The sequence below is a fragment of the Thermoascus crustaceus genome (assembly GCF_041956765.1).
Source record: "Thermoascus crustaceus strain CBS 181.67 unplaced genomic scaffold VTN00scaffold_5, whole genome shotgun sequence".
Classification (NCBI taxonomy): domain Eukaryota; kingdom Fungi; phylum Ascomycota; class Eurotiomycetes; order Eurotiales; family Thermoascaceae; genus Thermoascus; species Thermoascus crustaceus.
Genome location: NW_027192531.1, coordinates 2,128,084 through 2,155,981, shown reverse-complemented (window position 1 = coordinate 2,155,981; position 27,898 = coordinate 2,128,084). Strand labels below are relative to the sequence as shown.

General features: G+C 50.2%; 8 protein-coding genes across 8 annotated transcripts; 2 read left to right on the top strand and 6 right to left on the bottom strand.

Annotated features, from left to right (window-relative positions):
• Positions 1-779: 779 nt before the first annotated feature.
• On the top strand, positions 780-2,734 carry VTN00DRAFT_8269 (uncharacterized protein; the record flags this gene model as incomplete). Its single annotated transcript, XM_069435104.1, has 3 exons — positions 780-819; positions 909-1,437; positions 1,486-2,734. 3 exons carry the CDS (start codon positions 780-782, stop codon positions 2,732-2,734), a joined length of 1,818 nt encoding a protein of 605 aa, XP_069286535.1.
• A 1,315-nt stretch (positions 2,735-4,049) lies between these two features.
• Positions 4,050-5,114, bottom strand: VTN00DRAFT_8268 (uncharacterized protein; the record flags this gene model as incomplete). The annotated part of the gene is made up of 3 exons (XM_069435103.1): positions 4,050-4,146; positions 4,278-4,794; positions 4,931-5,114. The coding sequence occupies 3 exons, from the start codon at positions 5,112-5,114 to the stop codon at positions 4,050-4,052; spliced, it is 798 nt and encodes a 265-aa protein (XP_069286534.1).
• Positions 5,115-6,272: 1,158 nt separating this feature from the next.
• Positions 6,273-7,832, bottom strand: VTN00DRAFT_8267 (uncharacterized protein; the record flags this gene model as incomplete). The annotated part of the gene is made up of 2 exons (XM_069435102.1): positions 6,273-7,700; positions 7,776-7,832. The coding sequence occupies 2 exons, from the start codon at positions 7,830-7,832 to the stop codon at positions 6,273-6,275; spliced, it is 1,485 nt and encodes a 494-aa protein (XP_069286533.1).
• Positions 7,833-8,696: 864 nt separating this feature from the next.
• On the bottom strand, positions 8,697-9,987 carry VTN00DRAFT_8266 (uncharacterized protein; the record flags this gene model as incomplete). The annotated part of the gene is made up of 4 exons (XM_069435101.1): positions 8,697-9,041; positions 9,096-9,574; positions 9,663-9,848; positions 9,906-9,987. The coding sequence occupies 4 exons, from the start codon at positions 9,985-9,987 to the stop codon at positions 8,697-8,699; spliced, it is 1,092 nt and encodes a 363-aa protein (XP_069286532.1).
• A 1,271-nt stretch (positions 9,988-11,258) lies between these two features.
• Positions 11,259-12,162, bottom strand: VTN00DRAFT_8265 (uncharacterized protein; the record flags this gene model as incomplete). The annotated part of the gene is made up of 3 exons (XM_069435100.1): positions 11,259-11,468; positions 11,523-11,849; positions 11,911-12,162. 3 exons carry the CDS (start codon positions 12,160-12,162, stop codon positions 11,259-11,261), a joined length of 789 nt encoding a protein of 262 aa, XP_069286531.1.
• A 59-nt stretch (positions 12,163-12,221) lies between these two features.
• Positions 12,222-15,778, top strand: VTN00DRAFT_8264 (uncharacterized protein; the record flags this gene model as incomplete). The annotated part of the gene is made up of 2 exons (XM_069435099.1): positions 12,222-12,618; positions 15,351-15,778. 2 exons carry the CDS (start codon positions 12,222-12,224, stop codon positions 15,776-15,778), a joined length of 825 nt encoding a protein of 274 aa, XP_069286530.1.
• Positions 15,779-16,859: 1,081 nt separating this feature from the next.
• VTN00DRAFT_8263 (uncharacterized protein) lies at positions 16,860-19,044 on the bottom strand (the record flags this gene model as incomplete). Its single annotated transcript, XM_069435098.1, has 2 exons — positions 16,860-18,857; positions 18,910-19,044. The coding sequence occupies 2 exons, from the start codon at positions 19,042-19,044 to the stop codon at positions 16,860-16,862; spliced, it is 2,133 nt and encodes a 710-aa protein (XP_069286529.1).
• Positions 19,045-19,647: 603 nt separating this feature from the next.
• On the bottom strand, positions 19,648-23,494 carry VTN00DRAFT_8262 (uncharacterized protein; the record flags this gene model as incomplete). Its single annotated transcript, XM_069435097.1, has 5 exons — positions 19,648-20,510; positions 20,562-21,233; positions 21,289-21,465; positions 21,512-22,248; positions 22,305-23,494. The coding sequence occupies 5 exons, from the start codon at positions 23,492-23,494 to the stop codon at positions 19,648-19,650; spliced, it is 3,639 nt and encodes a 1,212-aa protein (XP_069286528.1).
• Positions 23,495-27,898: the final 4,404 nt, after the last annotated feature.

The following is a 27,898-nucleotide window of genomic DNA, read 5'->3' as shown; positions in this document are numbered from 1 at the left end:
GCACTTCCTCCAACGGTGGATGGTCTGACACAAATCGTGTGGGTGTTGACAGCTTCTAGCACTGTTGCAGTCTGGAGAATGTTGTGGTGAGCCCATGGGTTACCTGTATGCTCACATGGACTTGTGCAGCATGTGCAGCCTCCGGAATTGTTTCAGAGGGTCTGGAGCGGTGTTGTGTGTCTTGTTGTGAAGGTGTCTGGAGATGGTTGTTTGTTGTTGTGTCTGTTGTGGCGGTGGGCGGCCCGACACGGGACAGACGGTTGGCCGCGGGCGGTAGAGGGCCGTTGCCTCAGGCCTGCATCCGTTGTCCTGTCAACAACAGTGCGCTAGCCGCATCGGGTGCATCACAACATAACAGTCACTTAGCGTGCGTCGCAGTTGCCCAAAAAGTGTCAAGCTCTCGATCTCGTTGCTTTGTCTTCTTCTCTCTCAGCATCTTCCTCTCTCCTTCGCAGCAGTCTCTCTTTGTGCTGGGATCGGCTTCAAGGCATCTTCTATCCTCCAGCCCATCTTCTCTATCCTTATTTACTCAATAGCTCCCTGCTGTTGAGCTGTCTGCAGCTACAGATCATCGGATCATCTGGACGTTTACAGTCCATGAACGCCCAGCTCTGATCTGCCTCCAATCCCCTATCCCTGCCTGAAGCCTCTATTCTTCTACGCGTATCGAGGTATCCTTCCGCGAAGCTTACATTCTCGCTTTTCTCCAACATTCATCCCATTGTTGTCTCGCTCTGTACCTCGATCCTAGCACGAGAGCTGCAAGGAAAATGTCAGCAATGCAGGGTAGCTGTGGGCAGATGATCGAGTATATCCAAGGTCCGTCTTCTACGCCTACGAATTGAGGACAAGCAATCTGCCTTCCTTGCGAAGCAATTGGCACCTTCCCATACCTGACCATGCTACAGATCGTCTTTACCTCGCCTCCTATGATTCTCCTCCAAACTCTCAGACCCCTTTCCCGTATGCATCCCAGCAGCCGAAGTCGCCCAGCAAACGACGTGGATACAGCCCGGGGGTATCGAAAAGCCGTGCTCCAGTGTATTTCACTGTTGACGACACTCTCCTCTACAACGCCTTCCACGCGGATTTTGGTCCTCTCCACATCGGCCATCTGTACCGATTCGCAGTTCACTTCCACGAGATACTCGGGGCTCCCGCTAATGCTGATCGTCCTGTTGTATTCTACAGCAAGACGGATGCACGGAGCCGTGCGAATGCGGCGTGTTTGGTAGCCTGTTATATGGTTCTCATCCAGTCTTGGCCACCACATCTTGCGCTGGCACCGATTGCCCAGGCAGATCCGCCATATATGCCGTTCCGCGATGCTGGGTATAGCCAAGCGGACTACACTCTGAGTATCCAGGATGTGGTGTACGGCGTTTGGAAGGCAAAGGAAGAGTCATTGTGCAGTTTGAAGGATTTCAGCCTTGAAGAGTATGTACCGCTTGATCTGAGTGGACCATGACGCTCACAGTATACCAGATACGAAAAGTACGAGCGCGTGGACATGGGTGACTTCAACTGGATCACCCCCCACTTCCTCGCCTTCGCCTCTCCACAGCACCAGCCGACGACCCCCATTCCCCCGGGCACCCCTGAATACGCTGCTCTTCCATCGACGGTCTCAGAAGTTCTCTCTTCGAAACTACCAGTCCCGTTCAAAAACGTCCTGGCACACTTCTCTTCTAGAAACGTGGGATTAGTTGTACGGTTGAATTCCGAACTCTACTCCTCGTCCTATTTCACGGCGCTAGGCATCAGCCATATCGACATGATATTCGAAGATGGTACTTGCCCTCCGCTGCCGCTGGTGAGACGGTTTATCAAGGTGGCGCATGACATGATTACTGTCAAGAACAAGGCCATTGCCGTGCATTGCAAGGCTGGGTTGGGTCGTACCGGATGTCTCATTGGAGCCTACCTAATTTACAGGTATGGTTTCACTGCGAATGAGATCATCGCTTTTATGCGATTCATGCGACCGGGTATGGTGGTTGGGCCTCAGCAACATTGGCTGCATCTCAATCAAGGTGCCTTCAGGGAGTGGTGGTTTGAGGACAGTATGAGAGAGAAGCTTGCTCTCGCAGCGCCAGTCACACCCGGCCGACCGACCCAGAAGCATCGTATGAGCAACGGGCAGACGGCCACTCCACCGAATGGAAGCCATTCCAGACGCTCCGCACTTGGAGAGATCGACCACAACGAGGGCGCCGGGCATTATGCTGATGATAACCTTCCGGCGCCCACTCCCGGCCAGCCTCGCAAGGCTCACAGGAAGGACTCCAGACACCACCCATATGCACGCACGGTTTCTGGCGGTCTCGCGGTGGACAAGGACTTCGACACGACTGTGGAGCGCACCTCGTCCCGAACTCACCGTCAAAGTACCGAGAACAGTGAGAGTGAAGAAGAAATCCAGCTTCGGATGCTTGCGAAACGGTCGTCAAAGTCGCCCACTGCATCTCCTACTCAGCGCTCCATCAGCTATTCTGCTACTGTATCTGCCAGCTACATGCTCGCCGACGAGATACATGAGGACAGGGAAAATTGGGTGGAAACGCCAGCGGCCAAGCCGAAGACTCCCTCCAGCAAGAGTGGCAGCGGTGCACTTTCCATGAGCAAGGTGCGCGCGAGCCCGCGACGCGCCACGGATAGCAAGAGCGAAACCAAGGGCATTCGAAAGATTAGCGGTCGCGTTGGCAGCGCAGGGAGCTCTGCGAGAGTCAAGTAGACATCATATGCGGATACCCATGAACTTGCGCCGGTCCTTTTGCCTTCATATCTTACGACCGTCTGTCTCCCTTATGGAGTCATTGTTCGCTGACAGCTTTATTCTTTTCGATACTTTGTTGATTCTCGATTTCTGATGTCTGCCGGGAAAGAAACGTATGCATACCCCATGTCATTGCATCATAATTGCCGTTTCATGTCTCAAAAAATTCCCTGTGTCTTGGGTACATTGATTGGGCTTTCAAACCTCTGGACTGGACGTTTTGTCGCGGAGTTTGGGGTGCATCTTGTTGGCCGTTTTGGTATTCAGAAAGTTGGGATTCGACAGGATCTGGTGTGATTAACTGAAGATCTCTGAGGACCTACTGAGCATTCTGGTTTTGACTTTGTGCTTCTGATAGCGGCGGTGTTTGATTCGGTTTCTGATGTTCTTTAGTTCTTGTACGTTATGACTTATGCCAGGACCAATAATCGTTTCACGAATGCTGATCCTACCTAGATGATGCTCTTCATTCCCAGCTAGATTCTGCGACGAGGCTAGAATAAGCCGTCCTCATGGTACTTTGAGGTCTGTCTTGGGGTCCCAAACAATTACCGGGGGCCTGCGAGACCGACAATGTCGACACCAGTACCTGCCACGTGCATCCTTTCCTCGATTCCTCTCAGCATGGGAAAGTTGGGCACGGTTACTGTACAGGCATGGGCAGCGGCTCTGTTGGTTAAATTCTTGGATTCGCAATCTTGCTCTCCTCGGCAGAAATTGTTCCTCGTATTCTTTGTCAGTTGGATATATACTTCGTATGATTGTTCTGGTGGTTCTGAGTTCAAAGATCTAGGATCCCATTGCCCAGATTATTATTGATTCAAATACAACAAACACTCCAGGTGAGTGTGGGTGTCCGGAGTAAGAGGTTTGTTTTCAGAAAGCATGTTCCTTTCTTTTTTATTATTATTATTGTTTTGATGGTTTTTGAATTTCTTTTGTTGATTGTTATTGTTTTATTGGCTGCTCCGTCTGATCTTTAACTGGGTGGTTAAACGGAATGCTGTAGTACGAAGTACACATTCTTTCTAAGCACACACACAGTATTGCTAATTTTTTTTGTCCTGGTTGTACAGTACAGTGCATGCAATCATTCATCCAGTGTGTCTGGACACCCTGCCCAACAGAAGTTTTCAGGAGTAGAAGACAAGAAGTCTGTTCCGGCCTCCCTATATATAGACCTCTATTCTTCATCATCGGCACACCCAACAATAATCTCATTCCAATCAGACCAGACCGTCCATGGACATGTATGTACATACAGTACAATACCTCAGGTACTGGGTTTCTGCTCGTGAGCAATATGAAACACCTCAATCGCCTTGGCCATCTGCAGCAGGTGGATGTTCTCCTGGAATTCCTTGCTCTCTCTGATAATAATAATAATTATTATTCAGTCATAGTCATGTCCTGCCAGCATGGCATAGAAAATTATACAGAAGATAGAACAACATCGCAGGAAGACAAGGCAGGTCGAGACGGGATCGGATGTTTAACTCACCGAAACTTCCCACACGCGTCCGTACTCTCCCACCCACTTAACCCGACATAAACCCTCGCTTTGCTTTTGCTATTGCTCCCTTCTTCCAGATCAGCTGTTCCCAGCTCCGTCGGCACCTCCACCTCCACTTCCTCCTCGATCGCCCACCCGCCTGCATATCTCCCTCCTCCCAACTGCCCGCACCTCCGTGCCGCTGGCTCTGTCCTGCTATGGTACTCTGCAACCCGTGCGGAGTAGGTACTCATGACTTTGTCGGAGACCTCCTCCGCGGGTGTGAAGTACGCGAGGAAGATCTCCGTGATGGGTGCCTCAGTAGCAGCGGGAATGGGGATTGTGGTTGGGGTGTCCAGGAGGAGGGGCTGGGGCAAGAGGAGGGCCTTTGCATCTTCCGACGACGGGGAGAACTGGACGTGGAAGGCTGTCGGGAAGGTTGTGAAGAGGGGCCGGAGGTTCGAGATTGTGGCGGGGAGGTCCGGGTCTTGTTTGAAGCGGGAGTGGGAGGATAGGGTGTCCCAGCCTATTCACACATTTATCATACGGACATACATGCATGTATAAGATTCGTCGATGATGGGTAGGGAATAGTAGGGTAGATTATATATGAAGTATGTACATATATGGGAAGTGGGAGGAGGAGGAGGAGGGAGGCCTACCGACAAACATCTGAATACACCTCCTATCCTCGACCCGATGACTATACGTGAGGAACTCCACTCCTGCCTGTCGACGGACGCGGTCGATGCTGGTCTTCCAGATCTGGGCCTCGGGAGTTGTCGGGCAGTCGGAGATATCTACTCCTTCCTTGAGATGCAGGGTGAGGATTTCGACGATTGTCATGGTTGGGGAATTTTTTTCCCCTTTTCTTTTTGTCCTTTGGTTTTCGCTTCTGCAGTGCAGAAGGGAGAGATGTGTGTAATGTAATAAGGACCTGGAAGGTATTAATTTATCATAGGCTATATATAGACTGTACAGACCGAGGTAGGCAGCCACAGTAGGAGGGAATGAAATAGGCCTTGTCTTCAAGACTCCGTTTTATATCCAATACGCACAGCAAGATGTCTGTCAGATGATTGTACATGTGCGACAAGGCTCATACTGTACACTGTTCACACACACTTCCACTTCCTCATACCTACAGGAAGTAGGTAGGAGGTCTGAAACTTCCCCAGCAGAAGAGACCAGTGATTGATGTCATGTGTGATGCGATGCAACCGCTGAGCACGGTGCACTAAGAACAAATGAACCTATCTGGGATACCTACTTAGGTAGTGGTATTCCGAGCCGAGGGTTGTTGTTTGTTGTGAGAGGTATGACCTGTCTTGTCTCACCCGGAGTTGAGGAGCAGAGAAATAAATTGACGACTTCCAACGACCCAGTTGATGATAGATGGAGCTGACAGCAATCATCAAACCTGAAAAGCGATTTTTGAAATGGGAGGATCTTTCTTTCTCATGTCTTGCTCTGGTTGCTAGATTTGATCAGCATCGCAGACCGAGACTAGCGTGTAGAATCAGAAAATCAGAAAGTAAGAGAGAAATGTCTCAAGGCTATGGACTTATCGGGTTCATTTAATCGTATATACAACGGGTAGCTTTCACATGGCTTCCTGGTCTGTCATGGGTGGCCCCGTAGAGCATGTTTCTAGATGGTTTATGTACAGGAAACTCCAGAACCTAATATAAGTGGTATCACAGCTGACGGGCACATTCATGCGGCATATTCGGCCATACGCTTGGCCATTTATCCATAAATGGTGTGACAACCTGCTGGACGTGCTGGATTAAGTGGATCCAGGTGCCGCACTTCGGCCTGGTCGAATTGTCGCTCTGTTATTCTAGTGGATCAGGCGTCCAGCATGGGTCTGGGGGGTCCTTATCAGACCCTTTTCCCCGCATATCGTCTCTTCTCATACAGAGAACTCGCCGTGTGCCTGGAAACTTATTACGATTTCAGGCATCGGAGACTGCTGATAGAACCGCATCGAAGCGTAGTGCATCACCTCAATGGCAACATCACCGGCTCGCAATCCTGTGTCTTATCCAGGTCATAGACTACCCTCATGCCTTCCATCCCCATGGACGACGCAACCAAATCCAGCCACTCGTTCACACGAGGTACCGTGGAGCTGCCATCGCCCCGAACACCATGAATCCCCGAGACAATGTGGAACGACTTGCGTCTTGCGGCCGGTTCCGTGGTATCTTCGATACGCCCAGCGGTTGACGACATGGAAACGGGAGCACCAGCTGCATCAATCGAGATGAGGTTGCTGTTGGCGAGCTCGACAAGCAGTAGGTCGAGGACTTTCACTGCAGTGTCGGTACCACGGAGCAGACAGTTCGCGAACGACTCTGGAAAGGAGGACGGGATCGGGCCGATGAACGGTGTCTTCGTGCCACCGCGCGAGACGTAGCCATGCGCCGCGAGAGCTCTGCGCATCTCTGCTGCAAGTGAGAGGGTTGCTTCGCGGGAGTTGAAGATGCGCGCGGCGAGGAGCTTCTTCTTATACGGGTGTGCCAGAGGCGATGTGAGCAACGTGCGAGCCTCGCTCACCACGCCTGGAAATTTCGCAATCTGCATGAAGAGCCTATCCGATATGTCAATGAAGACGGAGATCGGCTCATCCACCCTGGGATCGGCCATGTCCTCCTTTCTGATCCGGTCGATTAATCCCTGCCACTCGGGTTTCTCGAATATGCAGGGTTTCCCTTCGACGAGAGCCTGCGCAACCAGGAAGCTTCGGAAGGACATATACAGACAACGATCGAAGCCTTCAACGTGAGCGTTTGGTCCCCGGAGGGCCATCATGAGAGCTGCTCCTCCAGCGTGCCGCGCCCACGAGTCCTGGTTCGTACGGGAGTACGCCTCGAACAAGCTAAGCAGGATGGACGTGCTCACGCTGTCCCGCGACCTCATAGCCACCTCATCCTTGATCGAATCTCTGAGAAGGCTCAAGGCCTTGGAGTACATCTCCCAGCTGGATTCCTTGAGTTTCACATCATCGTTCCACTGTCCCATGAAGGCGCAGGTGATGCAGTAGACGGCGGCATCGAGCGCAGGATTTTTACCAAGCCGCTCCGCAACGTACGATGCCCAAGTGACGTGAACGCGATACCTGTTCAGACCGAACCAGCGCGGGAAGGCCGTCAAGACGAAGTCGCAGAACACCACCGGCTGCTGGTTGCTCATGGAGCTCGAGACCAGTGACGGCAGCACTTGTTCGTCGATGGTTTCCGGCGAGTATCTCTGTCGTCGCACCAGGGCCGCTGCTTTCTGGCTGCTGCTGCTGCTGCTGGCAGCCCGGGACGCAAATCTCCTTCGCAGCTGCGGACCCTCGTCCTGGAACTTCATGGACTTGGTGTAGCCGGGACACTGGACGCCATATCTTTGGCATTGGGAGCATTCAGGCCGGCGTTCGTCGCACTGTAAGGAACATGGCTAGTCAGAGAGGCTGAACAATGGGAATCCAAGGACCAGCGAGTTTGATTTGAGTCTGACCTTCACACGCCGCTGAAGGCACATCAGACATCCTTTGCTGCGTGGTACGCCGACCATGATGGCAGTGCTTGGACCATCACCCTGTTATATATTGTCTCTAGCCGTAAAGGCCTGGGAAAATTCAACGGCCAGACAATTCGCAACAATGTTTCGAGCGCATCCCTGGAGAGGAAGAGCTGCGCATGGGTTAAGGAGATGGGGCGGCGGGAGAGCTGTCGGGTGGGAGCCCTGACGATTCGGCTGGCGAAGGGAGCAGCGCAGGGCCGAGCAACCGTCGAGGCATACGGAGCGTAGAGGAATAGAGATGTTCTCGTAGACGATGCTGAAGAAGAAAAACACCTAGGAGCGGGCCAGGCGAGCGTGCTGCCCCTAGAGGCGATAGACCGAGGGGCTCCTGATGCGCTGCGCGATGCCAGTGGCCCGTCGCCTGCTGCCGCGGCGGGTCGAACGACGCCTGCGATGTGAGCAGTCAAGCAGAGCAGCGAAACCGTCCGCGGCGGCGCAGAGCAGCATCGAGAGATCCAGGAACATTTGTTTTTTTTTTTTTTCTTGGCATCGCGATATCCGCAGGAGATGAAGCTGCTCTGGAGGAAAGCGCCGCACCGCCGTACGCTGGACCCAGCGCGCGCTCTTTCAACGGCGCCCGTGCAGACACGGATACGAGGTCTGGAGTAGTTTAATCGATCCCCAGATCGCCCGCCGTGTTGCTCCCATTTTTATTCGTCTATCTCAGATCTCCGCTGCTATTTTTATCCTCGAGGATGTCTTTTGTGTGTCTACGCCGCTGACGATCGACGGGGCTTACAAGGTTGGGCTTCATGAAGATAAGCGCACATTGGCAGCTTCGTCTACAGTTCTTCACATCTGCTCTGAACATGGAGGTAGGTCCTCATATTCTGTGCGTACATATCATTAACACGCTCACACCGCTCCTACGACTGCAGGCACCGGGACATGCATGGCCTCCGCCTCCTTCCGCATCTCCTCGTTGAACTTGTCTGCACGACCGTAACTCTCCTGATACCCTTCGCGCACATACTGGGCCACCGTCTTGGGCGGATACTTCGGAGCCTCTCCCTCTGCCCGGCAGTTCGGGAGACTGTCACATAGGAAGTCTGGATTGCCGCTGAAGAAGAACGGGATCGAGTACCGCTCCTTGCCCGACTTGTTGATCACCCGGTGGATGTTCGACTTGTATTTGTCGTTGGACCACCTCATGAACATGTTGCCCAGGTTGACGACGTATGCGCCCTTCACGGGTTGCACCTGACACGCCCCGTTCAGCATCAGCAAAATTGGCAGAGATGGATGAGAACTTACGTCAAACCACTCCCCCGTTGGGACGTCCAACACCTTCAGCCCATCCACTTCATCCTGCAAGAGAAGGGTGATGGCCCCAAAATCCTGATGTGCTCCAATCCCGCGATCGAGCTTCTCATCCGAGTCTTTCGGCTGTGGCGGATAGTGCAGCAGCCTGATAGTCGCGACCGCTCCACTGGTGAAGTCGTCAAAGAACGACTCGTCCAGATTGAGGGAGAGCGCGATGACGCGCAAGACATCCTTAGCCAGCTCGAACGCCGCACGATAATACGCATTGGCCGTGTTCTTGAAGCCCTCGGGGTCCTTGACGACCTGGGGCCACTGGTTCGGTCCGCTGTTCAGCTTCTTCTTGACGAAGTACGGGTGGTCTTCGGTGATCTCGTCGCCGACGTAGAAGCCCTCCTTCAGCTCCGGATTCGTGCCCGGTTCGAGGATCTGCGAACGGAGCAGTTCGTAGCCGCGGTTCCATGTGTTATTGTCTGTGTATAGCACATAACCATCGTCAGGAACCGGCCTCTCTCTCTGTCTGTGCATATTATGTATCACACGAGATACAGACATACGCACTCTTGCTAACCTTCTCCTTTTCCTCCAGCGGCAGGCTGAAGAACTCCTTCGAGTGCCGCATGATCCCTTCCTGCAGTTCTGATGGCACCCGGTGCCCCGTGATCTGGAAGAAACCGTTATACAGGCAGCATTGTCTGACATCCGCGACGAGCTTCGCTTTGGCAGCTGCATCGTTGCCGTAGAAAACTGCGTGTTGACAACATCCGTCAGCTCACGGGAACTTTCCAAGTTACAGTATATCACTTGATAACGAGGTCGGGACGGATAGGAAAGACTCGGGGGTGAGATATGCACCGGAAAAGTCGAGAATTGGAGGAGCTGTCATCTTGTCTTTGTCACTTTTCCGTCGTGGCTTCTTGTTCTTTTTGCTTTCTCTCGTTTCTTCTTTCTTTTAATAGAATCGAACAGAATCGCAATGATCAATGCGTAGTCAACCAGGTTTAGGCCTCTCTGTCTGCCTGCCCGTCCCGCCTGTCTGATTTCCAGCTCAAAGCCTTCTCTCAGTTTACCGTAGTTCTCTTTGTCCGTAAGTAACAATTTTAATCTCGAGCCTGTTTAGATGGAGATATCTTATTCTAATTGATAAACGGAAGGAACCGTAGATCGATCTCGATCGATTGATCGATGAATAGATGAGATAGGATAGGATAGGATCAGTACGTTAGGTAGATAACCGTCCACGGCTCGATCTTCATCCCCGATAACCGAAATCGTAGTTTTTCTCCGAAAAGGGATAAAATCGTACGACCCGCACATGCGGCACATGTACATACAACACAAAAAGTACCTACATGTACGTAGCTAGGTCAGATACCTTCGTAACTCCCCTAGACCGGCCACCTATATCTACTAGCCAAGATACACCATCTAATCATATTAACCGTCTCAATAAATCACTGTGAAAACCCAACCTAAACCAAAACCAGATCTTTTTATGGATCTCTTATCTTATCTCGACTAAATTAGGCTTATCTCCGAGCAACACACATTGCGGGGACGGGGAGGAATGAGCAAGGGCCTGGAACTACGGTGCATGGTTTGCCGTCTTTTGCTCAAAGGTGGGGTTGGGTTGGGTTGAGTAGGTAGGTAGGTGGTTCTTTGTTTGTTGTTCTGTTCAAGGATGGGGTGGCCCTGTTCTCTTTGTGGTATACACATGAAAGTTCATAGAGGTATGAATGCGCGGAGTGTAAGATATGTACGTCTCTACACTTACTCAGTGAGGTAATGTCTGTAGGGAGGAGGGAACCGTCGATGGTGATGATGGATGGGAACGGGGGACTCCGTGCTTGGTGGGGAAGAATTATTGGAAACGCTGTGATGCTTATCTGTGTTATACTCCGTACCCTGTGGAATTACTTCAGTTAATGGAGCACGGAGGGATAAGAATGGGGCTACAGTACCACGTGGGTGGCTCTCTACTGTAAGCTCTGGGGACCTCTTGGGCAGATGTAGATAAAGTTATCAAGCAATCAACCAACGAGGTATATACCTGAGCCTATATTCTTTTTCTTATACCTGACTATATACACTGCACACGCATATACTACGTGTATAGCACCGTATGGAGTAGTAATGTAGCTAGTATGTACTGTAGATCTACCAGGTAAACCACCGCCAATTCGGACTCTTCTCCCCATCCTGCAACATATCCGTATCCACATCCTCCGCCTTCAGATTAATCCCCTGCTCCTTATTCCTCCTCCGGTTCTCAGTCTTCATCCACAGCCTAAATCCCAGCGTGAACACGATGCACGTCGCCGCGCTCGCCGCCGTCGCCGCCAACGTTGGCACGTACTGCGGCGCATACTTGACGCGGAAGGTCGCGCTGCTCAGGATCCCGCCCAGGTTTCACAATCCGACCAGGATCCCTGTTGTCGCGGCCCGCGCGTTCTCGCTGAGATTGTCGTTGTTGTGCCAGGACTGGACGAGGCAGGAGGGGATGTAGGCGCCCGAGGCGAGGAGGAACATGCAGAAGTACGCGACACCTTTGTTCTGTGTCACGTCGATGGTGGCGAGGACGATCGTTGCGATGAGGGAGAGGGTCAGCGCGAAGCAGATGTGGAAGGTCCGTTCGCGCAAGTGGTCGGAGGACCAGGTCACGATCAGGAGGACGACGAAGCCGAGGAGGTTTGGGGGGACGGTCATCAGGTTGGTTTTGACGACGCTGTAGCCGAGGCGTTGGACGATCTATGCGTGTGTTTGTAAGTGCCTCTGCAATACTCAAGAGTTCGATAAGAGAGTTCAGTACCTGAGGAAGGAAGTTGGCAGACGTAGTAAACGGATTCGTGTACGTAAATGCGATAATAGACCACATTATCATCTTCGGATCCTTCCACTGCTGGAATGCGAGCTTGATGCTAAAGTCTTCACAGACAACCTTTGAGCGATCTCGCAGAGAGTGAGCCCTTGCGACCTCCTTCTCTGCGGGCGTGAGCCAGCGCGCCTCTTGCGGAGTTCCTGGCAGCCAGTAGTATCCAACGAGCGCAATGAGGACGGTCATGCCTCCCCTGTTGATTGAATCCTGTTCAAGTTTGCTTCTTTGAAGCGGAAATACGAGAGATGGTGTATGGACTCGATGATAAAGAGATACCATCCTTTGATAGAAGCACCATCGATCTGGAAGACTCCATATGCGAGGATGCCAGAGAAAGCGGCCGCAAGGACAGCGCTCCCGAAGTAGAGAGCGATTCGGAAACCGAGTTCGTTGCGGTTGTAGAACAAGGTGAGATAAAAGCTAGTTCCCGCGAAGAAACCGGCTTCGAAGAGCCTGCAGCGTTTGTGAATGACTTGTCACAGGCTACAATAGCAAGAGTATACTCCCCAATAAGCAATCTCACAACAAGCATTCCGCCAAAGTTGGTACATCCGGTCTGGATCATGGACAGACCACCCCACGCAAGCATCATTGACGGAAGAGTGATTCGTCCAGAGAAACGTTTTGTGAGCAGATCTAGCGGTAAGTCTGTATTATATGCTGTTTAGAGTCTTTTTCTCAAAAGAACTTCCCGTTGGAAAACGTAATCAGGAAAAAAGGAGAATCTAACCGCAGAGGCCATTGGGAGTATAGAAGAGCGGTAACAGAAGAGAATATTGATTTCCGGTGAAATTCATATCCTTGTCAGACCCATCCGTCTTCGCATTTGCGAGATTTGACTGCAAGATGTCGAAGTCAGAACAAGCTCAAATCGGATAATTCGTATATGTATGCAAGAATCCGCACATTGAAAAACTTACCCGGTCAACAGAATTGAACAAATACATCACAGAGAGAAGCGGGAGGAGGTAAAAGTCCAGCTTCCGAAGATATGACCTCTCCACTGCTTTGTCTGAATTGTCTGGGCATCTCCATTTTTGCTGCTCACGACGCGGTATTATTAGGTTCATTATCGACACTGGCGCTCTGGGAAGCGGATGGCGCCTTCTTCTCGATGTCCATCGACATCGTATATGTTTACCAGATGGGTATTCACCGAATGGAATTGAAATATGTCCCTGGTCAAGTGCTCAAGGGCGATCATAGAGAGCATAGAGGCAGCTCCTGGGTGAGGCAAGTCCCCGTATTATGTATGCAGCCCACTTGACAATGGACCTGGACCTGTCATATGTGTGTAACCAGCTTCAGGTGAGAAAACCGTTATAGTGGTTAAGACTAGTAGGAAGGAGATTTAGCTTTTGCAACCCCAAGCGGAGATCGAACCGTTGGCGCGCTTATCTGCCATGGGGTTCTGGAATGTGGCGTTCAAAATGTGGAAGCAAAAACACGCTGTCTATACATTAGCATAGCTCTTAGTATCCACATTAGGCATACACACATCCTAGAAAAGAATCTGGGGATTGATAAACCCCAGACATTGATATCATCGACTCAGAAAACTGCGATGACTAACGGAGATCGTTTATCTTGACCGAAGGGAGCAGGTCAACCTGCAGTCCCATAGGTGGGGGTTGGAGGATCGGACACGTCAGGGATCTCCGATAGTCATCTGCAGCCTTTCTTATCAGTAATTTTCGATCAACTAGAGCTTATCTTGTACATACCTTCTATAGTTTGTAAGTTGGAGGAAACAATGCCTTTTCTGGCTGCACTTGATTGCTGATCTCTGTGTTCTTTTTCCTCTTATGTGACTTCAACTATACTGCTTTCCTGGCCCATCATCGTTCTCAGATTAAGGCAAGAATATGTGAGATTCGGTTGCGTTACTGTCCCTGTCATGACATATACCTGGTTGAATTACCTCCAATTTTGAGCTGAATTGGAGTTTTATTTCCTTGAATACCGTCCATTACAAAAGACCAGTGCTTGAAAGTGATCGGAAGCCTCTAGATCCGCAAATGCCCATTGCGCGAACCGATCATGCTGTTCTTCATGAAGCCCCGAACTATACACACTGATGCATAATCCCCTGATGACCAAATTCAATGGCCCTTGTTCTACCAGACACGAGAGATCCAGGACTTTAGACGGATGTATTGCATTGTTTGTGTTGCATTACCTAATGTACTGTACATGTATCTAGCAGGAGAAGCCGCTCATCTAATCCCCACAATCTCAATGTTGGAGAACCTCCGCCGGGATGCTGCATTCCAACCGTGGTGTTCGATTGAAATCCTAGACCTGTTGTCAGCTTGGCTCATCGAAGACTCACAAGGGTCGAGCGTACGCTGTTCACGGGTTCGAGTATGATGATAGATAGCCCACAAGACTCCAAAGAAGCAGATAATCTCCACAATGAGACACATGACCTTAGTCTCATCTGCGCGTGGCCACCCTCATGGAAGACACGACTGGCGATAACAATCCACGCTTTGTTGTCGGATACCGGAGCCCCCCCTGTGATCTGAGCCGCAAACACGATCTATGCGATGAAACCAATCGGCTGTCGCTGGCCGTAGGACAAAAATTATTCCTAAAATGTAACTCAGTCTGCAACTATGGGACAAGGATTTGGGGGCCGAAGAATCCGATTTGTAGGCTCGTTTAGTGCCTTCTTCCAAGGTTGTACAGGTACTACCTTAAGGTAACTTGAACGACAACACTAAATTAATGTTTTGAGGACAACCTTGCAAGGCTGAGGGAAGTATTTTCTGAGGCTTATACTAGGTAGTATATCGTTGAACAAGGTGATCATCTTGCAATCTTTCAGTATTGAGGTTAGTGCTCTGCAGAGATGTGTGGCTCTCAAACACAAGATATCTATAGGGACAGTAGAGCTGATATCTAGGTACCTCACGGGACGTTATGTTTTTATGACTGCAGCTGAAGCATATTCTTCTCCGTGTCCGCTCTCTGGATTACATCGTCAACATGTTGGAATGCTAGTATGCCCCGCCCCTGGAGGTTTCCAACAATTGCATACAATTAATTGCATTCTATTCTGTTCAGCCTGGACACCCGCATAAAAATTATCCCAAAAATTTGGCCTGTACAACCTAGGGCCAGTAGTTATGCAACATAACGAAGCAAGAACGATGGATGCATGTCGATCGGGACCAGAGATATGATCAGCTCCCTCCTGGGAAAAGATAGAAGCATTCATCTGCCCGTTCATCCCGACTTCGAATGGGAAACTTGCCAGGCCAATTCATCCTGCATCTCTGTTTCCAAGTCTCATTTTGATTGCCGTCGCTCCACCATCCCACCATGATCGCAATTTTTCCTTCTGCTATTCCTCACTCCCCTGTGCATAGGCACTGCTGTGAGCCCACTACATTGGGATTCAGACTTTTCGACGGTCCCGATGTACGTCCTCAACCGCTACGTCGGCCCAGTACCTGCCGCGATATATGCGGCTGGAAATGGTATCCATCATATACTTGATCTCATCGAGAATTGCCTGAACGTCACCTCAACCAAGGCGGAGGATAGGCCCACACGTGGCAAGGCTGTCAATGATGTTGCTATAGCATCTGCTCTAAGCGTGGCAAAGCATCACCGAACCGGCAGCTGGTCCAATCCAAACAATAAACACAAGCGCGAAGTCCTCGACACAGTTGATGACTTCTTGGCCCGGGTTCCCGAGCATATTGAGCTGAGCAACGTGCTCCGTCGTCTAGTTCTTCAAATCCGGTTATCACAAATGTCCTTTGCCTCATGTCATGTGGATACTGGACTTTGATTGCTGCAGAAAAATATCCATGGATGAAAGGGGCATAGAGCAAGCTGCCACGGCCTTTCTCCGGAACTATCGATTCTATCCTCGTCCGGGGGGAGAGGATACAGTCAGCAGTCGCCGTTGTGGAGGGCTTTTCGGGATCGGTACCTGCAAACCAGCAGCGTCATTATACGCAGTAGCAGCCAAGCTCAAGACACGGATGAGCGAATACGGCTCCCTGGACTTTCTATTGAGAGGATAGAGCAGACGGAGGTACAGGAGGGCCTGGAGAATAGGTCAAAAGGTACTGGGAGATAAATACCTGTCAGCGTAAAAGAGAAAACAAATATGGATGGGATACAAGCCTGGTGGCACGATTGTGTTCTGTTAGTCCTCATAGCGCTTCTTGGTGGGCAACTTTCCAAGAGTGGACTGCTACCAACGAGCCAGCGCAAGATAGTTCACAGCAGTGAGGTCCGGGGATGACAACAAGCAGGCGGACTCCCTGAACTCTTCATCACTAAGATCACCTTGGAAAGAAAGTGGTTCCCATGTACAGTTAGCTCCCAATGGCTTATCCTACAGTTGAGAAAACGGGATATGTGGATATTCCGAGCCTGGGTATTGTGACCTGAGCACGAGGACGGAAGGCACCTCCGTTATCATTAAAGGGCATCCAGAGCACCTGCGAACAAAAGAAGTTTTAACGCTAAGGCCCTGAATGAGATGAAACTAGAGGTCTTTGGATATGAAATTGAGCCCTGTTTCATGTCACCTGACAAAATACAGCAAGGAGTCTGATTCAAAATATGATTTCTGAATTTCCAAGTTCGGCATCATGTCCTGTTCTAATATGCAGCAGGAATTAGACGTATCACAGTGACTAGACCTCATAGCCCTAAGCACAATTTTCCCAAGAAGCATGTGTTTCCAAAACCCGTATAACACCAATAAACATCCAGAGGTATCGTCATCATCCATCCCTAAATACCGTATATCCCTTCAGGACCCGTATCCATAATCCCGATTGAACCCTCCACAACGCCGACAATTAAACCAAGACAATAATAAGTCCAGAATACAGACGGGAAAGTCGCCGCTTCGCTCATGGTATGACCACGTGCTCTTCGGAGTACCCTTCCTTACCCCTCCCACGTACCACGATGCTGAACGACTTGCTTCCATCTGTTTCCTCCGATTCCGACGACGTATCCTGTTGCTCATCGAGGATCTTTACGGCGATAAGCTCCCACCCTTTGTCTCGTTTTGCATATTCCTGCTCCACCTGCTTCAGCAGCCGGCGTGACTGCGTCACGTTCCATATGCCTTCCCGGGAGCCCTGATATCCGGCTAGCCAGTACATGATCCAGTCGTGTAGTCCCGGGTTCGAGGACCAACGGTGCGCACCAACGACAGAAGGGAGCATTCCGTATCCGTACGTAAACGACTGGCCAAAGAGCGCTGGTGAAAAGCCCGCTGCGATCCGGCAGATTGCAAGCGCTGTCTGCTCAGCGTCAGGGGGCAGTACGCGTCCTATGTCGGGCAGGTAGCGAGTGCGCGCACGCATGCTGGTACAGAGATACGTAGCATAGTTCACAGCAGCGGTGCACGGATCAGAGGAATTGGGAAAGCAGAGTGCCGAAATACGCATCAAGGAATATGGACCCTGTGCTGTAGATATTGTTACGTAGGCCCCACCATCGCTTTCTACAGGTAATTCCGTAGAGGGTAGATCCCTCCGCCACTTGGTTAGTTTCGCAAGAAGGGAGGTGCTCCATTGTGTCCATTTGTCTCCCAGTTCCGGGTGCTGACGGTAATTCAGCTCCAGGTTTGTGACCTCTTCAACTAGTAGCAACAGTCCATCCTGCTGCTGCGAGGACTGGGCTAGCAGCCTGTTCAACCAATCCACGAGTCTCGGATGCATGACATCTGGGGTCGTTACGGAGTATTCTTCATTATAGATCCGCAGCAGAAGTGACATCCTTGCAAACGCCTTAACAAGTAGCATGCCGACTGGCCTTTCTGCCATAGTTTTGTGCCAGATGCTCAGACACGAAGCGGCACCACGCATGTGAGAGCGCCAGGACAGCAAGGACCCGCGCTGCAGTTCAAAGTTGGCCAGCAACATGATCGTCGCAAACAACGAAATGGCAGTGTCAGCATTTGCGGGTCGAGAGAAGCCCCTGGACCATTCTGCGGAAGCCAGGTCATCTCGCACACCCTGAACGGCCTTCAAGCTGTGCTGAAACGCGTGCCGGCGGAGGGTTGCAGGACTTTTGGGATACGATCCTAAACTGGAGAGATTGAGAGCTGCTAAAGCTAGTGCAGCATTATAAACGTGAGGCGAGACCGGTTCTGATTGGAACAATTCATGAAGCGGGAGGACCCGTAAGAGACTGTGGAAATTGTTTCCGGCGGAGTACTCATAATAGAGAATATCCTCTGGGAACTCGTAGGCCCCGCAGAGGGAAAGAAATGAATTAGGCAGCGGCCTGCTAGGAGAAGGCATTGAGGCCACTGATCGAGGGGTCATGTAACTTGTGAAGACTACCGCGTCGTGCGGATCTTCTGTAGTGTCAGAAAAGCGCGATATCATTCTCCCATGATAATCTGGACCAGACTGCACCGACGAACTACGCTCCTGATCCCTCCACTCATTATCCAAATCGAAATTGTACCAGGTAGGGTCGCCCCCCAAAGCATTCGGAGACCATGTTGCAAAAGGCGATAGCACGACATTGCCGGCTGAACTTGATAGCTCAAAGGGACTGGGAGACTCTCCCGAGACACGGTCAACGTCAAGATCGCTGTCACCTGGCGAGATGTACCCGCCATCCACATACTGAGGGCTCGACAACGGGTGGTGGGGGCTAACTCGACGCTCGGTCGGTTCTGCGGACTGAGGACCCGTGTTCCCGTTGGCCGTTGCAATGTCAGTTGCTTGCGGAGGCGTATTAGATGCCCCAGCGTTTGCCTGGGTAGCATCTGAGGGCTTTCGTTTCTTCCCTGCCTTGCCAGTGGCCCGTTCGACAACCAGATCCGTCTGATCTTTGAAGGAGATTCGCTGCGCATAGCCTTCGCATTTGAGGTTCAGACGCGTGCACTGCGGTTTGAGTTAGAAGAAGGGACAACAGCTGCAGAGAGAGATTAATTACACTGTAGCAGGCCGGCTTAGTCTCATCGCACTTGAGCCTCCGTCGTCGACAGGTCAAGCATCCAGTTCGGCCGCGCGAAACAACATTCCGCTTCCTGACCGGCTTCTCCAACTCAGCGGGGGTGGGGGAGGGCATAGCTAGCACAATGACGACAGGACACACATTCACTGCGTCTTTCTGTATCACCAACCATCAATGTACCATCTTGTATTGAGAACAGGTGCATCACGCGTGGTAGTCATGAAAAGAAATGAGACAAGAGTGAGCGATGGCGGCCTTATCTCTAGTGTTAGACCCATCTTTACCTGCTAGCCTACCGACCCCGTTAATATTGAGATGTGCTCGGTGCTCCAGCTTCTTCAGCTAGGTTCCCCCGGCAGATCGTCTGCCCGTGATCGTCACAGCCAGAGCTGCGAATAAGAGGCGGCGCAGACGCTTCCAGGACATGCAACATGCAGGCCGGATGCGCTATGTGTTGCGCGAAACCACGCCGGCCTCCCCTAGTTTTGTGATCTACCACGGCCCCGTGTTCGAGACCCGGAAGCCTTCCGGCTTGTCGTCAGCCACTACGCCATATTATTCAACTTCGTATACGGACAAATACTCGGCGTCTTCCGCCAGACGTGTCTCGATAACGGTATGCCGTTGAATTCGCCATTCAAGGGGGCTTAATATATACAGGTACCGGGATTGATGCCAACAGGTAAAGGAGAGATGCCATCGTACTCACGAGACGGCCTATTCAGTCGCCATGTTGCGACGCCGTTGCATGTAAGACGCATAGAAAAAACCTTCCTTGCTGTCTATCAAGGTTCGCGGATGCCCGCGCTCTGCAATCTGGCCCTTGTCTAGTACGAGAACCTGGTCGAAATCCACCACGCTATCCAGCCGATGTGCGATGGCCATGATCGTACAGTTACGAAACTTGTCCCGCAATACAGCCTGGATGCGCTCTTGACTGACTCGGTCGAGACTGGCAGTCGCCTCGTCGATAATGACCACCTTGCTCTGGTTCACCATAGCACGCGCCAGGGCGATGAGCTGCCGCTCGCCTTGGGAAAAATTCTGCCCGTTCGATTCAACCTTGTCATCCAGCTTCAGCTTGTCCACTCCCACAACATCGTCTAGTATAGTCTGCAGGAGCTCATCCGAGGCTGCCCCACTCAGGTCCAGGTTAAACCGGATTGTACCGTTGAACAGCGTGGGGTCTTGTGGGACAAGGCTGATATTCCGCCTTAGCCGTTCGACATTGAGTGACTCGATGTCGACACCATCTATGCGTATCGACCCGAAAATTCTCGTCGTCAGCCGCAGCATGCTTAGTGCTAGAGAGCTTTTCCCGCTTCCTGTACGTCCCACAATGGCGACCCGTTCTCCTGGACGAGCTCGAAAGCTGACGTCTTCTAGTACCTCATCTCCGTCCAATGAGTAACTGACTGTCAGATGCTGCACGTCAACGTCCCCTTTGAGTGGCCAGTCCTCTAATGCTGTGTCATCCGAAGCGCATTGACCGGGTTCCTGTGGAACGTCTTCAATATACTCGTCGATGCGCTGTAGACTGTTCATTTCCACTTCGAGAAGACTTGAAAGGTAGACCAGATCTTTGAAATGTTAGTACTCTTTTGTAGGATATTTTTGTACGAGTCACTCACATAGGAGAGCAGTACAAAGTCCGGTTGTGAGCGTAAGACTGAGACCAACTATGGCTGGGTTCGAGCCTTGTCGGAGAAAGACAAAGATCGCGGCCGAAAGCGAGATTAACGAAGCGTATATATCCATCCTGACTGCTAGCCATCGCTGGAGGTCACTGACGGCTTCCCAAGCCCTTACATGCTGCTCAATGCTTGCGGCAATATAGTTCTGAAGGGTCTTCTCTGCACGAAAAGCCCGTATTGTCACAAGTCCGGATGCAGCCTCTGTGATGCTGTGATGTAGAGGTGACAAGCTAGCAGCGTAAAGTCGCTTTGCCGCCGTAGATGCAAATCGATATCGATAACCAGTGTATATCCCGAGGCCAGTAAATAGGAGAGAGGGCAAGAAGAAGATAGGGACTAAAGAAGATACAGTTATGACACGGAATCCAATGGACAAGTATGTCTCTAAAACTGGTCGCAGCGCCCTCATCAGTGTGTCGTCTAAACACATCATATCCGACGAGAAGCGATTGATGATTTGCCCAGCCGGTGTACTGATGATCCACGCGTACGATGCACCGAACACTGTAACAAGTAATTTCAGGTGTTCTTCACGACTCACTCGCCAGGCTCCCGCGTACAAGAGTAGCAGGGATATTGCCAAAATTGTGACCTGCGCCGTTCCCAAACCTAGCCAGAGAAATGAGCAATATATAATAGAAATGGAAGTACAGCGACACCTTACCAGCAAACATCCCTAGATAAAAACCGGAACGGACTTCTGGACGTTTGGAAATATATGCCTGATTCCAAAGGGACAGCCACGCAGGCAACACAATGTCCATCGCTTGAGCCCCCATCAAAAACGCAATCGTCATGAGGATGAATGGCCAATTGCCAAAACGTCGAATATATTTGAACACTACAATGTTAGCGTAGAACCTTTGTTCAACGACGGAGCGACCTACTGTAAGCGGTACCGATGAGCCCTTGACGACGCGTATCAGGAGTCGAAGAAACTACCTTCGACCCGCCTAACGCATTCCCTTGAAAAGAAGAGTATGTATTCTCTGTAGAGGATGAACCTGAATTTTCGAATGATGCTTCGGGGACAATGGATTCGGTGAGTACAACGCTGGTCGCTGTTATGAAATCGGGGCGAAACTTAGCCTCATCTGGTTTCTTTCTCACTGTCTCCTTAATGGTTCCATCTGCCATATAAATAATTAAGTCTGCTGCCTCAATACACCTTGGGTTGTCGGTTGCTAGTATCAATGTGCGGTCTTTCATTAGTGGTCCGAATATGCAATTGTCAATCACCCACTTCGCTGTCGTAGAATCCAATGCTGACAGCACATCGTCCAGGATCACAACCTCTGTAGTAGAGTAGACTGCTCGGGCAAGGGCAATACGCTGACGTTGTCCGCCAGAGAGAGTACTAGCGCCCTCTCCGACGTTTTTGAGATCGCCCTCCTCAAAGCTCGCAAGATCAGGCTCCAACGCACATGCTCTAAGGACTTCTTCATACCGTTCCTGCACGAAAGGAAATCCAAAAAGGATATTGCCTCGAACGCTACCACTCTGGAACCATGGAGTCTGAGATGCGTAGGCGATGGGTTCAAATGGTGTCTTTCGTAATTTTACACTTCCCTGAAGCTGCTCTTGTTCGGATAAAAGTGATTCGAGTAAAAATGTCTTGCCAGATCTGTTGGTAAGCATTGTCAGTTGATAGAAAGGCAGGGCAATTGTACGAGATCATACCCTAGGTTACCAGTGACGACGTTGAGGCCCTTTCTAACAAATTCGACGTTCAAGTTTCTTAGCAATGTCTGGGAGCCTCCATCTGACAGAGTGACACCGAAAGCGGCGTCTTGGAAACCAATTCTGGCTTTAGAGTGGCTTTTCGAACCCTGATAGACCATGGTTGCTGGACGCTTTGGACTGTCCAAGAACTCAGTAAGTCGCTCAAGACTTACCGCAGCTTGTGCATACTGTCCGGCACCAAGGACAGCGATGGTAAGCATGCTCTTGATTAGGTTGAAGACTGCCACCACCGTGAAGGCGATATCAGCTTCCAGAGGTTGTTTCGACACAACGGTGTACAGAAATAGACAAAGAAGAAGAGAAATTAATATGCAGGCAGTTGAGATGCTCTCCGATACCACTATAACTTCCGCTTTCTTCCACATTGCCTTCAACTCTTGGGATCTCTTGTCGAGGATTCTGCCTATGAAGGGCTGCCCTTGTCCAAGCATCGCTATGGTGGCCATATGCCGTATGCTCTCGCTTATCTTGGCGACGCGCTCATCCGTTGCCTGTAAGATCTTCGACTGGGCTGCTCCTTGTGCAGAAACTATAAACTTCGATAACGGATGCCTTGTAGCGAGGAGAAATACAAGACCTGGTATGTAGCACCATCCAATTGTCCTGTAGAGCAGGATCGATGCCACAGAAAGCTCCACAGGAACCATGAATCCTGCGATCACAGTGTAGCGGAGAGCCCCTAGCCTGTCAATATCCACAGAGATATGATTCTGTAATTGACCAATCGCTATGCCTTGGCCTGCAGGATTTTGGAGTAATCTTTGATACACAGCAGATATGATGACGGCTTTCAAATGGCCTATCGTGTGAGTGGCGAAGTACTCGAAAGTCTGCATGCAAAGGCCACGGAGAATCGGACATATCCCGAATAGTAGAATAGAAAACCATGGCCTGAAAATTGCATCGGGAGACCTTTGGAGGTAGAGAAGGAGTTGGCGGAGACCGAAAGTTCCGATGAATTCGAAGGCACCACAGAGAACCATAAAAGATGCTGTGATGACCAGACGCTTTCGAAATAGCTGCCATAGAGTCTCACGGAATGAGCCACACGTGTCACAAACATCATTGTACTTCTCTAGCCATTCCGTGGGTGCGCTCTGAGGTTCAATGGGCAGAAATTCTTTCATGTTTAGTTCTCCCCTGTGGGCGTAACTGGTACTGACCACGGGGTCGACCCAGGAGTACAACCACCACCGTGATAAGGGAGAACAGGTCTCAGACGGATGAGGGCAGCTATCTGAAGAAATATCATAATGATACGGTGTCAATAAAGGAATGAGGACGGTGCTTGCGCATGCCGTTACTAGCTCGACCGCTTCCATACCAGAGAAAGAGCGAAGGCCTCGACCACCCATCCATATCATGGAATACAACTGCGGCAAAACCGCCGTTAGGAATAGGGCGAGACCTATTATCAAAGAGTTCGTGTAGGAAAGTTGACGATGTGTAGACGAGGTCAGATAGGCTATGCGGCTCAGACATACAAGAACCTAAAGCTCGTTAGTGCATTCACTCTTCAAGATCCCTATATTTCAGCTTACACAGAGAATGCCTATCAAGATTCTTGTCCAGCCACGGGATCTGTCCTTCCATATTGACCAGAATACCACGATCGTGCAGCAGACAGATGCGAGGAGAGCCAATAGACCCCAGAGGATGTGTTGAGGTGTGAAGGCCAAATTTGAACATCTTTTCCGACGGAGATAGAACTTGACGTTGAAGAGGAAGATTGAAAGGCAGAGTCCGCTAAGGAGTAATATTCTTGAGAAAGGGAGATAGGTTGATTCAACGCTCAGGCTTTTATCGAGATATATCAACGCAGGCGCGCTATCAATTCGTTGGAACGATGACATCGCGGCGATATACGCGAACTTGTTGATAGACAAACTGCATCCCTCGAGTTCCAACGATATCACAAGCCCTCTTAAAAACAAATTTGGCGGAATGAGAGTCATTTAAAGTCTTTCAAGCCCTCTTGGAGGCCCCACTTGAAACTCATGGCAAATCTCTCCACATGCCATGAAACAATCGGACAGGAGATCTCATGGATCTATCCTTTCCAGATCGGACAGGTCAGGCGCATGGGCGAGGGATCTTACATAGGCAAAGAGAAAATCCTGCACTCTGATTGGGTCGATCATTGTGCCACGGTCTGAATAGAGCCTGGTATCCATAGCTCAGAAAGGTAATATGGTGTTTTGTTCTGCTGGGAGAAGGAGGATGGCGCTGGCTTGAGCCCGGTCGTTCTCGATTACCGCAATGAGGCAAAACGCCTCGCTAGCTTCCAGACGGAGCCGGCGCGGCGGCACCACGCGAAGCCCATGTACTGCCTAGTTTGTAGGCTTACCCGCGTCCTCGTTAAAATTGAAGCATAAAAGGAAACTATTAGCCGAGTTTTGTCCATGCGACAGTACGGAGTTATCGTTGTTTTGATTTTAATCCACATCAAACGTGTGGGTTTACGCTGTTCGGTCTTTCGGCCTGGCTGGCAATTGTCAACATCGCATTCCTCGCACTGGCGACTCCGCTTGGCAGTCACCTATTGCTCGTCTAGAATGGCGGCTTCGATTCCAAGATACCTACCTATATACTGCTGCTCTGACTGTTCAGCATATTCATGGGAGCCGAAAAGCAATGAAGCAATACTGGAAGGCTTGATTCGACGGAAACACCTGTTGGTGGATTGGGAAACTCCATCCGTGCGAGATGGACAGCTACAAAATAGGCAGAATCCTATGAAGAAATTTCGACGGTCTTAATAGTCCTGGAAATGACCCTTTGCTGCTAAAGATGATGGTAGGACCAGGCGGCAGCGGTTTGATAAGTATTCTCCCTTTCATCTTACGAAGTGTCTTAATCCAGTTATTAATATTTAAGGCTTTAGATAGCAATGTGCTGGAGCCTAGTCCATGTCGGATCAATGATGGCAGTAGCGAAATCCACAGGAATCATATTTCTTGGATACGGTGTTCGTATATGATCTTTATTGACCAGCCAGTGGGAACCGGAATTCCATACGTGGACTCGGAAGTCGAGATACCCCGGAGACTGATTTATCGGCTCTGAAGACATGCAGTCATCGTATGGATATTCTTTGCGACAGATATGTCAAATGGATAATCGGCTTAAAGTCCAGCCCAAAAAACTCCCATTGGACACAGCAGATATGATGGCACTTGTACGGATGACGCGTTCTTTCCGGTTCCGAGACCGTATGTTTTTATTTCCGTGATAATCCATCAAGTAATACATTTGGATTTGGATTCAACATTCATCTTGTTTGCAGGTCTAGAGGAGGTCTCATGAAGATGGCTATATGCGGGTATCCAAATCTTCTCACTGCAGATAGATTCCCTGAGGCATCAGGCTAGTATGGGATCTGGGGTTACAGTGCTATTACTGGGGAATTGCTTCCGTGAGCTGATCTTCCACACCTATAGATTACCCTAGCAAGACTCGATCCCGATGATAAACCTGCGGTCTGCATCCAGCCGTTGGCCGAAGGCTAGCTGCGAGCTGCACACTCCCATCGTATAATTTATCGACCTGTTGAACATTATCCCACCTCAAATGGATCGCAACCTTGTGTCCCGACTCCCTTACGTCGAGCTGTTCTTATGACTACAGAAAACGGGACCCCTGGAAATTAGTCTTGGGAATAATTGGGAATATCAGCGGGAACACTGGGGACGGGGTAGAAACTGTATCTGAGGAATCTGGACTGAGTCAATATTGTGAGGGCTGCAAGTTAGCCGTTGTTATAGTGCCGTTCTGCTTGGAGACGTGACTTGTCATCACCATCGCGGCAGTGTTGGCGTTGCAGTTCTCAGTATCACAGCAGCTCTCAATTCTGTGGAGGATATGGGCCAGTATGAACCCACCTACCTTCTCACTATCAGACCTGTCAACTAGACTTTATCAAGATATACTAAGTCGTCGACACAAAGACGGTGTATCTCGCGTGCATCATCGTCTTCGAATGTAGGTTGGGTTGGACTCACGCAGACTCGCTTCGCTCTCCAGTCGGCTCGATCCTTTCCGCAACAGCATTGGACTCTACTGACTTTATTCTCCGAAGAGTGATTTCTGGTTCTGGTTCCAATGGTCTCTTTGAACGGAATGCAGCTAGCTACCCTTTGCCGCCTTGTAGGTTGTGCTTAGGTTTGCTGCCGTGTCTTCCCTCATCCGTCTATCCATTCGATGAAACTGATATACTTTCGAAGATCACTGAGGAAGATATACCTATAGGAAATAGTATCTGAGTATCCACTACGTGACTCCATTTTGCATAGTACTGACGCCCAATAACTATAGCTCCGTTCCTTAGCTGGGAAGGTGAGTTGGAAACATATAGTGTCAAGTATAACAATGCACGCTGACGATTCGCCGCATGGAAATCGATGTTTTAGCAGGCCAGACTATTTTTATTAGCAGTCTAAACAAAGATATTCCAAGACATACCAATGTAGTTTGCGAGCAGGTCATTGCAGCGGGTGCGACCAATCTCCAGAGCTTGAGCTCCGACCCCAGCATATTACGGAAGATATTGGATGCTTATGGTATCGCGGAGGATAACGCTCTTACCTTGACGTTTGCCACTGCCTGTGTGGCTGTACCTTTTGCCGCATGCATGGAATTATTCTAAAACGTGGAGCGGGTAGCAGCTGACCGCAAGAAGGCAGTTGAATCTGATAGGCCCACAGAAGCTGCGGATAAGCGACAGCAAGACCTGCTGCAGCAAAATGAGGGGTTGAGGGTGCGGGGGTCCGTGGTATAATAATGTTGCGGTCTTCGAGGGTCAGGTCAAAAGTACCATCTATCTCTCGGCTGTCATGCAAGCCGAGCGAGTCTTTTCAACCTCTATTAGGAAAATGGCCTGGACATCGATGGAAATTTACCAATTCTTCCCGCTGGAGCCGCCATATATCCACCTTGTCAGACTGATTGACTCCCTATCGACAGCGGCAAGTGATGTACCTACCATCAGGGGTCTCAGGAACTCTTTCTTGCATCCGATCAGAGTTTCTGGGCTTGTTATTGCTATGTATAGCGCTAGCACTGCTATAGCTATAGCACTCGTTCACAGATAAGTTACAAAGCAGCTGGAATTTCTTTCCAAAATAGTCAAATTCAAATTAGATGATTTCATTTTTCCATAGTGAGGACGAGTCAGATCTCGATCTAGATGAATTGTGAATCAGCCCGCAGCCCGCGTTCCACAAAGCTTAATCCTAGGAAGGACACTAGGAGGTTCGAACGGAGATTCCGTCGACCTCGCAGGAATGTTTGCTATTACCACTGATGTTTATGCCATGTAGCTTAGATATGATATGTATATTTCTTGCTTAGGAAGTCAGATAATTACATATACATCACTAGCTCGAGTTCATGAAAAAAATGTCGCATTTAAACAACCAGCCTATCCGTTAAGACGGTGAGTTTCATTTTAGCTAACTCAAGGTTCCTTCCCAGCGGGCAGGTAACACCGTCATGTTCGCAGGAGTGGAATTAATCGAGAGCAATGGTCCAGG